General features: G+C 46.6%; 1 protein-coding gene across 2 annotated transcripts in view; it reads left to right on the top strand.

The window, feature by feature from the left end:
• CALN1 (calneuron 1) overlaps positions 1–17,062 on the top strand; it is a 478,779-nt gene that overhangs the window by 106,401 nt on the left and 355,316 nt on the right. For both annotated transcript variants that reach the window (XM_087868368.1, XM_045786140.2), the window contains exon 2: positions 1,381–1,505. In XM_087868368.1, coding sequence (XP_087724494.1) covers positions 1,381–1,505 — 125 coding nt within the window. The remainder of the gene's footprint in view (positions 1–1,380; positions 1,506–17,062) is intronic.

Genomic DNA, 17,062 nt, shown 5'->3' with positions numbered 1-17,062 from the left:
CCCCCCAACCCCACCCCCGGTGCCTGCTGTCATGAGTGTGGTTTGAGGGACAGCAAGGATTGGGGGTCCTGCACGGTCATCCTCAGAGACTGGCTGTCTCCCTGTAATTTACACCTTGTAACTCAGCAGTGCCTGGATGGGCCGTTCGGGCTGCCCCCACGTACCCTACAGATGCAAACTTTAGTAAGAAACAGCGCTCTACAAGTGACTTGTATGGAGAGTGAGGGGTGTGTTGGGAGAGAGCTCAGGGGTCATTTCTCTCCCACAGAACCCTGGCAGGGAGGCCCTCCCCTCTGCTTGAATGCCCCCAGTGACGGGGAGATCACCCCTTTTGGTGCTGCCTGGTTCACCTTCCTGGAGCTCTGTTAAGAGGTTTTGTTTACCCACAGCCTATAATTGACTCCCCCTACTTCCTACCTATTCCCTAATTCCACTCAAAGGTTGATCAGTCCTCTTAGCCCCCTTTCCAAACAGAGAAGCAGAGCATCGCTTCCTAATGAGCTCAGCAGCTCACTCACTGTCACAGAGTCCTGTTCTCTCTGCTGTGGAGGAGCCCGCCTTTCTAACTGCCTTGTCTTTAGCTCTTCCGTGCTTGCTCTTTCAAGATCCTCACCAGCTCTCTTTTCCTCCCTCTTCCCTTAGCCTGCATTGCACTGGGCGATGGAGCTGGGTGGAGGAGCTTTGCCTGGAGGGTTTGTTGGTCTGGTCTCAGGGATGCCTTGATTCCCTGTGAGATTGCTGGGAGCTGCTTTGTTCCTCTCACCTTTGCAGTGGGGCAGGTGGTGTGAGTGCTGTCTCAGAGGAGTGCGCTCAGAAGCTGCTTCGGCTAGCAGGTGTCTAGCCCCAGTCAGGCCCAGGGGCTGCTTCTCCGAGGTGCAGAAGGCTGTATGTGTATTCATTTAGGGCCTGCCATTTCCTACCTGATTCAAGTGCTGTGTGAGTGGATCATCCCCTCTACCTGGGAAAGGACCACACATGGCTCTCTGCACGGTCACCTGGGGAGCCCAACATTTCTGGGATGTGCATTCCTGATGAGAACCGAGAAGGCGTTTGTCAGGCTAGGGACAGGAGCCGAGAGGATTCCTTTTTGCATGGAAAGGACTTGCTGATGACTTGGGTGTCCCACAGTCTGCAAGATTTGTGATTCAGTTGGTAAAACGAAGTAAGGTGTAAGGCGAAGAAAGCGATAGAACTTGCGATCATTTGGGGACCGTTGAGACCACGAGGACCCTGGCATTTTCTGACTTTCCCTCTAGAAATATGATTGTTGTGTTGAAAATGACACCGGCCATCTGGAAACCAAGGTGGCCCTCCCGGGAAGGAAAGAAGGAACGAATGATGATATCTTTCTCTCCCCACTCCCTCTTCTCTTGTGAACAGGGAAAAGATGCCTTTCCACCACGTGACCGCTGGCTTGTTGTACAAGGGGAATTACCTGAACCGCTCCCTCTCTGCGAGCAGCGACAGCGAGCAGCTTGCTAACATCTCCGTGGAGGAGCTGGACGGTAAGCGGCCCGCCCTGTCTGGGAGGTTAGCCACCCCAGGGAGGCATTTGAGGCTCTTGTGCCTCGGAGGTGAAAGCACCAGGCCCTGGCCGCCAGCTGTGGCCAAGTCTAACCGTGGCGTGAAGGGAAAGGGCTCAGAGACAGGTGCCGCACGAATGATTTCTTTGTGCGGGACAGAGCTGGTAGCCTGAAAAAAATCTCTGCTGAATATTTTGGTTTCTTTGTAGCCTGACCTTGGGGATGGCCTTCAACTACCAAAATGTGTTTTCCAGTTTAGGGACCCTTTAGCATCAGCGGCCAAGTTGTCATGTTTCCACATTGTCGTTTGCATGGGGGCCCAGCTGCAGGGGAGGCGAGGGCCGGAAAGCCCTGGTCTTGACTTGGGGCCATGGTGCTTTGAATCCTGCCCAGGTCAGAATCATCTGGAAGCCGCGTTGAGATGGGAATGGACAGCAATTATTTTAATTGCCTCTGTTCCTTCGTAACGCAGTGTAGCCCTGGGTGTTCAGGAAGGGTTAGAGGGATGAGAACAAACCTGGGCACAACATGACTACATCCTGGGACAGTGTCCTGTTGTATCCTTATTGGTCAACGAAGCTCCTGATAACCAACCACATTAAAACGAGGAAGAAGGAATTTATTTCTTTTAGAAGAGAAAAGTAGGTTGATTCAGCCAGATGTTTGCCTAGGTGCCACAGCTGCTGAGGCCGAGCCAGAATCCGTTTTCTCTGGTGTTCTGGAATGCTGTGCTCCTGGTAACACCATTTTAAAGCATGAAGTTGAAATTTGCTTTCGAAAATAGAGAAGTCAAAATTACCCCAGATGGCCCACACATTTGCTTTTAAGTGAAATGGTCTGACCGGCGCATGCTGTCTCTGCACACAGATGGGGGCCTCACGGCCGTTACAAGAAGAAGGTGGGGAAATTCAGCTCTGGGCCAATGAGCTTCAGAGTTGGCAGGAGTTGAGGAATGTGGAGGATGGGGTCATCTGATAGCTTTTCCTGCTCTTGTCCGGTTTGATTGCTTGCTTATCTAAAAGGCAGGCTTGTTTACAGGAGCCCGGGGTAAAGCCAGTAAAGCCGCAGAGGCTGGAGGGCAGGGTCCACAGGGGCAGCTGGGGGGCTGTTATAGGACACAGGAGCGATGTGACAGAGCCTGGCTCCATAGGGCCAGCAGGTGCTCACTGCAGTGCGGACGGAGGCTGGCAGCAGGAGAGGAGAGCCCGACCCTCGGATCTCCTGGCCTTCTGATGGCCAGCAGACGTTCTCACTCAGGACGCAGAAGCAAGCGGTAGAGCCCAGACTGCCTCCAAAGCGAGGTGAGCATCAAGAAGGCCCAAGCTCTGCTGGTGTGTTTGGCGGGGCCCCGGCCTCCCAGCGCCCTGGGGAGCCCACTCCCAGGAGAGATCAGGGAAGTGCACTGATTGGGGGGTGGGTTTGCACTTGTGTTTCGTTCAGTAGGTGGGTCCCTGAGCTTCGTCATCAGCAGGAGGGACTGAAAGCCTCGCTGAGCAGAGGCCATGAGGACAGGGCAGGAAGCCCCTAGGTTAACATAACTCTCAAAGAGGCTGACATTACTCACCAAAGGAGGTTTGGATATCACCTGTGGCTTTCACAGATCCTGGCTTTCCCTTTCCCTCCCTCTTCCCTCTCAACGTCGCCATGAATAATCAAGAGGTGATTTCTCCTCTGAGTGTTGGCTTTTTTCTCTGTGAAATCTGGGCCACTGCCAGGGCGCACAGCTTTTCAAGAGGACTGCGCGCTGGGTGTTGTCCCCCGGGGGTGCCCGGCAGAACCACCATCCGTGTACTTGGGCAAGCAGCCGAGCTCAGGAGCATCTTTCGCTCAGACAGCTGAGCCCGGCTGAAAGGTGCTTTCTCAGCAGGCGAGAAAAGCAGGGAGAGAGTTTAACAGCCCTCAAGCCTAGGTGGGCAGGCTTAGCAGTGGGGGCCCTGCAGGGTCACTGATGGAGGCCGGCCAGGCGTTATGGCCTGAGGCCCGAGGCTGGCTGCTGAAGACACTGTTTGTCCTTCAGGAGGGTAATCCAGGCTCTCAGCTTGGAGAAGGGCCATTTATTTTCTGATGGAAGATTCCTTCTACTTATTTACTTTTGGCCAAGGTGAACCCTGAGTTATGACTGCTCATGCTTTATGATGAGTATCTTGGGGCTCTGGGCAGGGCTGTGCAGATGTGTGCTGAGTTTACAGCAAGCAGGCAGGGTCTGAAAACCAACTGCAGGTTGGCTCTTGGGGAAGGCAAGTTTCCGAGGCTTTGCCTGTTCACTGTTCTCTAGGACAGGCTGAGCCCTGAAGTCCTGCTGCTTGGGGCCACTCATTTATCCTCAGAGGACCCATGGTGTGGTACGGGGCGTTGATGTGTTGGACACTGATGGACATCAGAGCATCCTTTGTGATCCATTAGTTGAGTACCATCTTCTCTTCCCACACCCCCTCCCTACCCCCTGTGGCTGCAGCCCCCCGCTTAGGGATGGCCACGGGGACAGGTTCCCCCACCTGGCTAGAGTTTATCACCAGGGATAAATGCCCCTTTCATTCCATGTAAGGGACAACCTCGCCCAGTCCACGAATGGTTACCCTCCCAGAACAGGCGTGGAAAGAGCCTCTCACCATGCAGGCCTTCTCCAGCTGACATTTACTCTGGGAAGCTTCTATTTCTTCTCTTTAAACAAAGCTCAGGAGGAAATTATGCAAAGCTGCATCGAGTTGGCCAGATTAGAGTTGGAAATCACCTAAGGAACAAACTCAGCAACGATGAATTGGTCAAGACAGTCATTCATTCATTCATTCATTCATTCATTCATTCATTCATTCATTCATATTTATTCATTTGTCCATTCCTATTCATTCATTCATTATAAGAATGTTTGCCCAAATGCTTTCTGGATAGAGGAGGAAATCAAAGAAGCCTAATATTCACGGCCTGTTCCCCAAGGAATTTGCAGTCTACCCAAGGGAATTTCTGTATATACAACATTAATTAGCAGTATCTTGTACCTTAAGAGCGTATATGTGGAATTTTGTTAGACACGTGAATTATAATTTATAAGTTATATAAATTATATTATTAATTTATAATTATAATTTTGTAAAATTTTGTTTTTTTAAGGCTCTCTATTGAACAATCTTGTGATGGTATCGTAGTCTTTAAGTTTGCATGAGTCTGAAGTTCATTCATTTTCATTCATATACAGTGTGAATACCCACCGAATGTCAACATCCTTCCATTTCTGCATCCATCCCATTCAGCATGGGTATTTGGGTTTCCAGTTTGGGGAAGTTAGGATATAATCTAGTCATCCCCCTTCTGTTGACATCTGCGAGGTCCGGGTCCGCTGTCCTCACGATACCCTCACGGCCACTGTGAAATGGCATTTCCCGCCTTCCATGCCAATCCTAGGTCTGCATTCTTTGTTCTCTGCATCATACGTCTCCTCTCATATCGTTCTCTGCTCTCTGCTTTCATTCTCGAGTTTGTCTTGTACCTCATTGATTTACTTGGTCTACAGTCATTTTAACGCTTTTTTTTTTTTATTACTGCCTTTAAAGCATATTTTCATTATGGATGAAAGTTTCCGTTTCTTTGAAGCCTGGTTTTATTTCAGTAGTCTTCTTTTCTTTTTATTTTATTTTATTTTTTTAAAGATTTTATTTATTTATTCGACAGAGATAGAGACAGCCAGCGAGAGAGGGAACACAGCAGGGGAGTGGGAGAGGAAGAAGCAGGCTCATAGCGGAAGAGCCTGATGTGGGGCTCGATCCCACAACGCCGGGACCACGTCCTGAGCCGAAGGCAGCCGCTTAACCGCTGTGCCACCCAGACGCCCCCTTCTTTTCTTTTTCAAACACTTTTGGTCGGAATAGAATATAGAAAAGTATTAATGCACAGTGACAGTTATGTTCTTGAAGACGAACGCTCACGTAACCATCCCCCAGGTTAGGGACTGTCGTATTGCTAGCACCCCGAAGCATCCCAGGGACCTTCCCCATGCCTCTTCCTCAGATAACCACCCCCCTGGCTTACTATCATTGTTTTGTGGTGTTTGTGTTTCTCTTCAGCTCGGGGGGGTGGGGGGTGGCGGGGGGGGGGGGTCACGCCCTGTCTATTCTTTTGTTCCCAGCCTTTTTCCTTAACATATTTTTGCGACTCAGCCATGTTTTTGAGGGTAGCTGAAGTGGATTCATTTTCATTAATGGATAGCATCCCATCATATATAAATATGCCACAATTCATTTATCTGTTCTGTTCTCAATGGGTATTTTGGGTTGTTTTCAGTTTGTAGCTATTAGGATATAATCTCACCATCTCTCTCTGTTGCTGCAGGAGTCTTAGTGTGTGTTTTTCATGGCTCTGTCTTCCTGCTTGACGGGGGCCCTATTTTTTTATTCTCTCTCAACTTTTTGTCTTATTGAGGACAACTTGGACTCAGCCGTGAAAATCTCTTCTGTTTCTTGTCATAATGTATATAGATATACATATACATATATACAAATCCTTTCCCCCAAGTCTTCCAGCTGATGCTACCTTTATTTTGCATTAGAAGATGTTTGGCTATGGTCCCTTTTGCTTTTTTTCTGCTCTGCTTTGTGACTTGATAAAGTCATGCGACTTCTTTGCGGGCCCAGAATCAGTGAGCAAACAGGGTTTGTAAAGAATCTTTAGCCTCATTGTTCTATCTTTGGTTTATCTCAGACCTGCGATAATTTTCGCCTTGTCGGCCCCAGCTGGAGAGTCTGGTTTCCAGAAGACACTCATCTAGTCCATGGCCGCTGCGGGGAGGTGGGATCTTGATTGCCCCTACTGTTGGGTTTGCTTTCCTATGCCATGGAATTCTGTCACTCTTGCTCTTCCTCCTGTTCCCAGACTAGTATCCAGCGTTCAGTGATCACAGGTACACCCTGGTTCTCATCTTGCTCAGGAATAATCCAGAATGGGACACAGCAATCCATGGCTCTATTTGCCCCCAGAGAATAGGGTTCCCTAAATGAGCTTAGAAAAGGGGTGCTGCTGGGCTAGGTTGGGGAGTAGGTCACCATGGAAAATACTTGCTATGAAAGAGAGGGTGATTGCTTGATTTACTGGTCAGTTAGCCTCTGAGTCCTTGGCAGGGGCAAACAGTGGTGCTGAGTCAATGTCTTCCTGCTGTAAGTACCATCGTAGTTCCCAGGGTGGGTGGAAATGGTGTTTCCCCAGTTATATTGGTGTTGCCAATTGTGAAAATTCTCCCCAACCTTTGACATGTGTATGCATCTCAAAATTACTATTTCCAGTGATGCGCTCCTCTATACATTTTTGGGGGTATTTTAATTTGAGCTTTGGGAGTAGATGTACCAGGCTACCACCCCTCCGTCATGGAGTCCTGTTTCAGTAGTTGGTTGACTTGCTTTCGATTATTCCAGAGTCACTGCGTCAGCGCAGCCCAGTTTCCTCAACGACCCCTTGCCTGCATAATCCAGGGGACCCAGTGTTTATTTTCTGCAGCATCAGGTGGTTTTGGAGTTTGTCACTGCTTTGGCGTCCAAGTCACTAGCTGGTTCTCCTCCTACCTCTTTTCTACCTGTCTGTCATTTCCGCTGTTCCTTCTCTGTCCCTCCTCTTCTGCCCACTGCTCACACACTGTTGTCTCCTGGGGCTGTTTCTTGTTGTCCCCGTGGACATCTGTGCGCTGATTGTTCCCAGATATAGATCTTCAATCCCTGCCTCCCTCCTGAATTTTAGATCCGGGTAGACGTCTCACAGGTTCCTTAAGCTCCAAAAATCCAAAGCTGAATGGGTTTTCTTTTTTCTCCAAAACTGCCTCTCCTCTCGAATTTTTCTCAGGAAATTTTATCACATTATACCCAGTCAGCTACAACAGTAATTTGGGGGTCATCTTTGGTTCCCCTTTTTCTGCTCACTCCCCACATATAATCGGCAAAGTCTTGCAAATCTTGACTTCTCCCAGTTTATATTGAAACTGTTCCTTCCTCTCTGACCACATTACTATTGTCTTGGGCCAGGTCCCCACACCCTGGCGGCAGTCACCAGGAGTTGATCTCTTTGTGTCTCATCTACAATGTCATTCATGTATCAGTTCGGTTCCATTTCATCGGAGGGATGCTTCTCAAATACGCACTTGATGAGATTATCCCACTGCTTACAACTTTTTTCTTCCTGGCCTACAAATACATAAGTATATATTTTTAATATTTCCTGCATCTTTAAAAAATTTTCAAATCCACAGAGGTTTGGAAAGTATGGTGAATAACTGTATACCCTCACCTAATTTTTAATAATAAAACATTTGCTTTCTTTCTGTCTCCCTTTTTTCCCAGCATACACACACACACACACACACACACACACACACACACACAGAGGCATGCACCCAATTTTTTCAGTTCCAGAATTTTAATTAGGTTCTTTTTTATCGTTTCCATTTTTCTGTTGAAATACTCATCTGCTTACTCATTGAAACAATATTTTTTTTTTTTTAAGATTTTATTTATTTATTTGACAGAGACAGCCAGCGAGAGAGGGAACACAAGCAGGGGGAGTGGGAGAGGAAGAAGCAGGCTCCCAGCGGAGGAGCCCGATGTGGGACTCGATCCCGGAACGCCGGGATCACGCCCTGAGCCGAAGGCAGACACTTTAACGACTGCGCTACCCAGGCGCCCCGAAACAATATTTTTCTTTAATTACTTGGACATATTTTCCTATATTTATAATAGCTCTTTAAAGTCTTTATGTACTTAAATCCAGCATCTCGGCTCTATGCCATCTTGGGGTTGGTTTCCACTGTCTTTCTTTCTTTCTTTTTTTTTTTTTTTAGATGATGTTAAAACTTTCCTGTTTCTTTGTGCGCCTGTTAATATTTGATTGTCCGCTGAACACTGAGAACGCTGGGCTGTGGAGACTCTGTGTTCTGTTATCTTTCTCTGAAGAGTGCTGATTTTTGCTCTGGTAGGTAGTTCAATTATTAGCTGACTGCTTTCAAGTTGTGTAGGTTTGGTTTTATGCTTTGTTAGGGTAGAGCTGTGGGAATCCCAAGGTGTCCCCCAAGCCGCTCTAACTTGGCAGGGGCTCAGTCTCCAAACTCCATCTTCCTTGTGGGTCTTATCAGGGCTTAGTTTTAGGTTTTGATCATGAAGTTGTAAAGGAGGCCTTTAGAGTGTATTCTTTACTCTTACGATGTGGTCCTTCTAGTGTCTCAGGTGGATGCCTGGGGTCTTAATGAGGTTTTTTAGACACCTAGGGCTGCTTCGATTCTAGTATCTGTTTTCTTTTCTCAACCTCAGAGCAGCAGCTTTCTGGTAAGTCTGGTTTAATCTCAACTTACACATGGGTCGTCCAGCGTTCGGCCAGGTATTCCTAGGAAGCCCACGTGCAGGCTTCTGGGGTCTTCTCTCTGCAGTTTCCCTCTCTCTGCCACAAGGTTCTAGTTCCTTCAGCTACCCCAAAGTATGAGCTGTGGTTGGGAAATGGTCCCCAGGCAGGGAGCTAAGGTCAAGGTGGGGCTCACTGCGTCAGTTTCCCTTCTCCCAGCTCTTGCAGTCACGTGCTGCCTGTTGTCTATGGCCTGAAAACAGTTGCTTTAGATATTTTGTTCAGTTGTATGGTTGTACGTGGTGGGAGGGTTCTTCTTATACCGGTTATTTTGTCGTAGTAGGAGTCCGTTATTCATAATTTTATTTATTTATTTTTTTACCTGAACTGGTTAAAAGTAATTTTCAGCCAACATAGCACTTTACCCTTTAATAGTTCATTTTTGTTTATAATTCTTAAATGGCTCTCCACAGCCTACAGCTGGGTAAACCATAAGGAAATGCTGTAACAAAGCATGGGAAGTCCTGCATGGACTGGACCCTTCCTTTTTGTCTGCTTTGACTCCCTGCTTTCCTTCCAGATGGTTCTCTACAGCCTCAAGCTCTCTCCTGCTTCTCTGCCTTTGTTCCAGTGGCTTCTGTCTCCTGGGACCCATCTTTTAAGTTTCGACATTGTCATTGTCATCATCATCATAATCATCCTAGCCGAAATGTATTGAGTGCTTACTCTGTGCTGGGAACTGTTCAAAATGCTTTATAGGAATGAACACACCTAATCCTTTCAGTAATCCTGGAATGCAGGTGTTATTATTAACTCCATTCTTGCAAATGTGGGAGGTTGAGACGTCAAAGAACCTTGTCCAAGGTTGCTAACTTCTGTGTTTTAGAACTGGGATGCAGATTGTGACCGAGCTTCGGAGCCCATGCTTTTTAACTTTTATGCTGTGAATCCTCCTCTCTGCTGGATGAGACCCTTTGTGCCTTCCCTGCACCCTCGTGTCACTATCATATATGTCACTGCCACCACTGTGACACATGGGTGAGAACTTGCCTGATTAATCAAACTTTCAGTGGGTGGAGAGATATTTTTAAAGCTCTGTGTGAGCCCAGCGTGCTCCTCACCGAGAGCAGAGGTGCACTGCCTCCCAGAGAAGGCTGGCAGTGGGCATGATTTCTCTTTCGAAGGGGGCTGGCTCCCGGCCGGGAGCTCTGAAGGACCCCTCCCCACCTCCACCCATCTGGTCCATCATGATCTTTTCTTGTAAAGAAGATCCCCATCCCTCCCTTCCTTTTTCTTTATTTTCCTTCTGTCCTCTAGTTTCACTGGTTGATTTAAAAATCCAAGAGGCACACCCTATTTTGCCTTTTTGAAGACACTTCCCTCTACAGGCTTTTGGAGAGGGGTTTTAAGGAGGCAGAGAAATCGCTGTCACAAGAAGAGAAACTCACAGCTCTTATCTGAGAAGGCTGATGGCTCCAAGTCCTCTCCTCCAGAGGAGGTGATAAAACCTACACAAAGAACGACATCATCCAGCAGGAGTAGGAGTGCCAGATACACAGCTCTGCTCCCGAGCTGGGAATTAGCTTTACAACCTGGGGCTTTTATCTTTCTACGTACCTTCCTCCTGGACGCTTGACCTGCCTTTGAGCCTTGAGAGGGAAGTCTTTGGTGGAGAGCCATGAAGCTCTGTCTGCAGAGCCGAGGACGGATTTCTCTGATGGCAGCCGCTTCCAAGGGCCCACTCCTTAAAGGGACATTTGCTTAAGTGTTCTTCGAGTTTCCTGCCTCTTGTTCTGAAAATGCATTTTGATAGCTGTGTCCAAGAAAGAAACCCGAGTCCTGACCCTGCCACTTTCATTTTATTTATTTGTAATTTATATGCTGCCTGCTTCCAAATGTGATCGAGACATCATATGATAAATGAAGAAACAAACTGCAAAGGCTGTCAGAACAGAAATAGAAAATAAAAATCCACATACAAAGAGGAAGGAAAAAAAGCTATGACAGTCCCTTAAACGAATGCAGTTACTGTGAATGAGTGTGAAATTTAGCTCCAAGCTTTCAGCGGGTTGGGGCAGAGAGGTGACACTAGTTACCTTATTCCAATGACAGCGTTCAAGTGTCCCATTGGAAGAAGAGTCCTCTTATCTCATTTTAAATAGGAGCCCTTTGGCCCATAATAAAAATACCTAATATACAAATATTTTGTATATTTCAGAGACGTTGGTGGCTTTCAACTTTTTCTCACCCTGAAATTTCTGAGGATTTTTTTTTTAACCTATTTCCTCTAGTAATAGTGGCTTAGGATGGTGGTGATTCTCAATGAAGGATGCGGACCTAATTTTAGACTTTCCAGATGTAGAGAGACAAGGGCAGATAGCAGTTTACAAAGTCCTCCCACCAGCTGATTCTGTGAACCCCGTATAGAACATGATTCTCTGGTTCCTACTCCTAAGAATCCTGCTTGAGATAGTAGGCAGAAGTGATACCTCGGTCTGAAAGTTCAAGAGGCGGCATCATAAACCATGACCTTGACTTGAGATATCGGAGGAAGAGGATTTACCAGCCATCCATGTCTATCATAAAATAACCTTGATACTGTTTCTGTGGAATCTTCCACTTTCAACAGAAATGCATCCTCACAGATCTGCTAAGGTAATTAAGCCTCAAAGTGCTTCCCCAGATATCTAAGTAAGTTCACCTGTTGAGTAGAATCGCTCAGCATTATCCATCTGGTTGCTGGAGAGAGTTTGCCAAAACTCATCATTTTGACGTTGGCTTCATTGAGACCGAGTGCCTTCTCCTGGTGGCAGTTGGCTAACACAGGTTCAGCTGCTTCCTGGGACGACTCAGAGATGTGATATTAGCAATATGTTCTAACAGGGATGGCTCCCCGGTCTTCCCTCTTCACAGCGGCATCCAGGGCATCTCATATAAGCACAGTTCCAAGTCACTTAAAATCAGGTGCTGAGCTGAGACACAGCCATTTAAAATACCAGTGTTCACTACCAAGACGGTCATTTCGACTTTCTCGAATTTTCAAGCCAGAAGAACATTACATTCACATCGAGACCAGAATTATTATATTGCTCTGTAACAAATTACTCTAAAAACTGATTTAAAACAAAAAACACTTTTATTTCCAAGTCTCTGTGGATCAGAAATTCAGGCACGGTCTGGCCCAATGGCCTTCAAATGGTTGCAGTGAGGACTGCAGTCATCTGAAGGCTTGACTGGGGTTGGGGAATCCAATTTCAAGCTCATTCACAAGGCTCTTGGCTGGATGCCTCCCTTCATTCCTTCCATGAAGGCTTCTCCATAGGACTGCTTGAGTGACTTCCAAGCATGGGATTTGGCTTTTGCTAGAACAAACTATCATATTATTACCTTGTCTCAGACATCACATATTGTCACTTCTGCCACGTATATTTATTAGAAGTGAGTCACTAAATACAGTCCACACTTAGGGTAAGTGGAATTAGCCTCCATCTTTTGAAGGGAGGAGTATCAAAGAATTAGCAGGTGTCTTTTAAAACCACCAAAGACCATATAAATTAGCTTGGAGATGGTTTCCAGCTGTTGAATTGAAGGCTAATGAAATGTTACAGAAAGTTCTAACATCACACTTTGCAGTTTCTTTGGCAGTGAAGAAGAGAGGACCAATGGTCATTGCTATAAAAATAGGAATTAAAGCCTACCTGTTCTTGATGGAGTAGGTCCCCCTCAGATCTGGGTTCTTATCCTAGTTGTATGACTTAGCAGCTGCAACACAGATGGTTAGCTCTTCTCCAGTATTGTTTCTTCCCTAATAACAGAAATTTTAGCTGGACACATGGATGCTAGAATAAAGACTACATTCCTTACTCTTCTTTGAGAGCTAGGTATGGTCATATTAGTAAATTCTGGCCAATGAGTTGTAAGCAGGAGTGACATTGGGCAACTTTGGCGCACACTGCCTCTTCTTTATCCTTTCTTCCTTCTTAGTACCAGAATGGGAATGTCATCATCTGACACCAAGAAGACAGAGAGTTTCACCCTTGGATAATGGACTGCTGGGCTGGACGGAGCCTGGCTGCCTGCGGGTGGTGGAACAGAGAGAAACCAACTTCTGTCTTGTTTTTCTGTCACTCAGAGCTGCACCTAAACCAGCAGAATTAGCAGCCCTATGACCACAGATGAGTAATCCAGTCTCTAAACCCGTTTTCCAATTTTTAATTCGGTGTCTTACATATAAGACTACTTTTGGGGATCTCCTGCTTACTGTTTTTGAGGAGGAAGTATTGTTGGTAAGGATTTGGTTTGAAGAGTCTATTCGAGAGCTTTGGAGTTTTGTCCCTTTTCTAATATATATATTGGCTATCTTTCAAATTCATCTGTTGAAATTCTAAAAGAAGAGCTTCCGCAGGGCAAAAGGGGATAGAGCTAGCAGGACAGGCTGGATGCAGAGACCCTAGAGCGCTCTGGAGGACATCAGCTTCGGGTGTGTTTGTCTCGATGTTGAGGACAGCATGCTTAGATGTCATGTTTATCCCTATGAGCAAACAGTGGAAGTCTAGGCACACAGTGATTGCTCAGAAATGCTTGTTGAATCAATGGACTCCAGACCTTCTGATAAGAGAAGTTTGTCCCAATGTGAGCTAATTTTTCCTGCTTATTCATTCTCTAATAGGAGTGGATTTGGGATGAAATATATGGCAGTGAAGCATGGTTGATGATGCCTGATATTTAGAGTCCGATGGCTTACTTCAGTGCTCCCTGAGTTTTGGTTTCATCACCTGTTCAATGTGGATAATAGTATGTACCTTATAATGATAATACGGGGTAATACCTGCAGGTTGAGTTACTGTTGTGTATTTGACATGTGGTAGGTGCCCAATAAAGAGTAACAATAGTAGTAATTGTTGCTATAGTTGTGATGATGATGGTGGCGATGGTGATGGTAGGAGTGGTAATGATATTGACAAGACACACCCAAAGGATTATCACTCCCATGTAGGGGCAAGTTGGCTCTTTAGAGGAAAAAGCAAACTGCTAGCCAGAATCCTGTGCAATTGTCCTACCAGGACAGGCTCAATTCAGGATGTGAATGTGGAAGTATCTGGACATTCCATCATGAATTTCTGTGTCTTAGCTCTAAGCCCCTCGGGATACCTTTCCTATTCCTTCTGCCCCAATCTCAGCTCTTTATCTTTCAAAGACCCTGTCCTCATTGGTATAGAGTTAAGAGTCTAAATTGTCAAAGGAAGGAGAGGAAAAGGTACCCAGTGACAATAGCTTCAAAACCTTGGGTGGTCCTGAGAGATAGAACCAGGATCCTATAAGATCTGGGCTTTGATGTGAGAAACATCTGTGGATGGCTGAACGTTCAGGCTTTTCAAGTCCTCACTGTGATGCCTTCAAGGATCAGGAGCAAACGTGACATAAATTTCGTTTTAAATATAAACCGATGTATCCCACCATACTTATTCAGTGGGTTGGAGTGGAGGTGGTGATAGGAGATGGGGAGCCTGAAATCATGGCCCAGTGACCAGAACTCACTCCCCTTTGGGAGAGGGGGTTGTCATCAATTTTAGTTCAACATATTAGAAAGCAGATTTTCACTCCTTCCTCTCTGAAGTGGGAAGTTGTATAGGACTAGTGATAGTTTCTGGAAACGGAAGGACCCAACCATCAGTTTGGCTGGGTGTCGCTTCCGTGAACATTAGCATCCCCGTTTCCTGCTGTGCCCCCTTTGCCATCTCCTCCTTACTCCGCCAGGGTTCCCCTAACCTTATCTGGTTCAAATTCATTAGTGTTTCTTCCAAACTTGAAACATCAACTGCACTATTAATGGTTTGTTGGTAACACTCAAGTTTTACGGTGATAGGAAAGAATAATTATTTTTCCCATAAAGCTGCTAAAATAAATGGCCCCAGGACCTAAAGTAATGCTGGTCTAGGGAGCGTGCCGCCATTTTCAGGCTCAGGTGTGGGACTAGTTCCGAGGCTGGGGCCAACTGGCTGTGCTCTGCTGGTTATTACTCTACTGGTGTCCAAGGAGATGAGCTGCCGGATATGGAGCTCTCTTCAGCCACCTGGGTGGTGATTTAGCATTTCTGCAGAGAAGCGTTGCAGGGAGGGCAGGTCCTAATGTTCTTGGTCTGGTGCCCCTCAGCAATTTGTAGGTGACTTTAGGAGAGCTTCCTGTCTCCGCCATCTGGCACTCAGGTGGGGAAAGGCGGGGAAGGGGAGTCAAGGGAACAAAACCTGAGAGCTCAGTAGTTCCTGGACGTCGATGGGGCCTCTCCTCAGACAGCCACGTGCAAGTTCTTCGCCAGCACCTGTTGGGGCCGAAAGAGCTTCGGAGAGTTTCGAGTGCGTGATTGATCGTGATTTTATGCTACTCCCTTTAAGAACTCTTCCGAGGTGCCATCCGTTTCTGGGAAAAGTGCCTTGAGCTGGCTGCTGAGTTCTCTTGCCAGATTTTGGAGACCCTGAATGTGCAAATTAAGAGATGTGTTGTTTCAGATTTTGAATCCTCAGTGGCTGAGGTTAGCCTAGAGGACAGACTTAGGAAGAGCTATGAAGTTGCTAACGGCCAGGCCAAAGAATGATTTCAGTCAGGGCTTTGAACCTGGGGTCTGTGTATCTTCTAGGGCTTCTGAATATTGTGTGTGTTTGTGAGTGGTGCTTTTTTTTTCCTGGGGAGAAGATCTACAACTTACATCATATTCTTAAAGGGAGTCAACAAAGGGACAAGAGCAATTGCTAATCTCTACCTTGTGAACTGGATCTTATCTTTTCTTTTCTTTTTCTTCTTCTTCTTCTTCTTCTTCTTCTTCTTCTTCTTCTTCTTCTTCTTGTCCTTTTAAAGATTTTATTTATTTATTTGACAGGGAGTGAGAGAGAGCATAAGCACGGGAGCAGGAGAGGGAGAAGCAGGCTCCCCACTGAGCTGGGAGCCCAATGTGGGTCTTGATTCTAGGACCCTGGGATCATGACCTGAGCTAAAGGCAGACACTTAACTGACTGAGCCACCCAGGCGCCCGGTGAAATGGACCTTTCTTATCCCCATCACTACATCAAGGATTCTGTTTTGTTTTGCTCTCTGTGGGAAGACTGGCCATGGTGTATCAATGTGTGCTAGTGAGGTTCTACTTGTCATTGGAAGGATGGCGTCGGTTGTGATGTGGACAATGGACTTGGAAGGGAGTGGATCTAGAGGCTGGTGTACCCCCAGGAGCCTATTCTCAGTCAGGGGAGAAACAGTGGGGACCTAAACTGCGCAAGTGGCAGTAGGTTGGAGAGCAGTGGGCTTGGGAATTGACCAGTGCAGACACTTGGCCATGTTCATGTGATCCAACTTAATGCTTATAGTAACTCTGGGAGGCATTCTTGTCCCTGTTATACAGGGGAGGGAAATTAGTGGGAAAGTGAGCATGTTGTTTGCTCAAGGTCACACCACTAAAAATCGCTGGACTGAGATTCATACTCCGTTTTCTCTGACCCCAAAGCCCATACCCTTCATTACCTACCATGTTATGCAGTCTCCACCGTATGGGGTCTTGCTGCATGGAGGCGGGTAGGTGAGAAGGAAGAAGAGTTAGGTGCCCAGCCACCTGCCTAGGTCATTAGTTAGGTACAGGTGCTGCCAGTCACCGAGGTCAAGGGCAGAGGAGTTTGAGTGGGGTAGGAAGAAGATCATGAAAACCAATAACTATCCCACCGGAGACGGCCAGTGGGCCCTTGAATAATGAATTCTGGGGCTTAGAATATTTAGCCGGGAGATAGAGATTTTGGAATCTTTATTGTATTGAAGCTATGGATCAAGGAATGCGGGCCCAAGATGGAACCTGGAGGCCCAGCAGTCAGATATTCCTTTGACCACAGGTGGTCGCTGGTCACCGGGGCATTGGGAGGTGACATTTCTCCAGCTGAGCCCCTTTATATCCAGTAGCTATGCTTTATATGGCTTGTTGAGTCCCCTAGTTAGCCTTCGTAGCCTCAAAAGCCGAAATCCTCTATTGGAAGGGAGTTAAAAAATAAGTCACCTATTTGTGCTCAATTACTTTGCAATACTGGCTGACAGTGGCCCTCTCTTTCTTAGTTTGAGTCAGAAACTTGCCTGAACCTCTTAAGTGTCTTAGATTTTCCAAGAAGTTCAGTCTGGCTCTTGGCCACACAAAGTCTTTTTTCAGGGTATCATAGAAATACGCTGTAGTTTTGTCTGCCAAGTACACCTACAAAGCGACTGTG

The sequence above is a fragment of the Ursus americanus genome, chromosome 2 (assembly GCF_024610735.1).
Source record: "Ursus americanus isolate L20-20 chromosome 2, mUrsAme1.1.p, whole genome shotgun sequence".
In the NCBI taxonomy this organism is placed as follows: Eukaryota; Metazoa; Chordata; class Mammalia; order Carnivora; family Ursidae; genus Ursus; species Ursus americanus.
The sequence above is the reverse complement of the archived record's forward strand: the minus strand, read 5'-3'. Positions and strand labels throughout refer to the sequence as shown.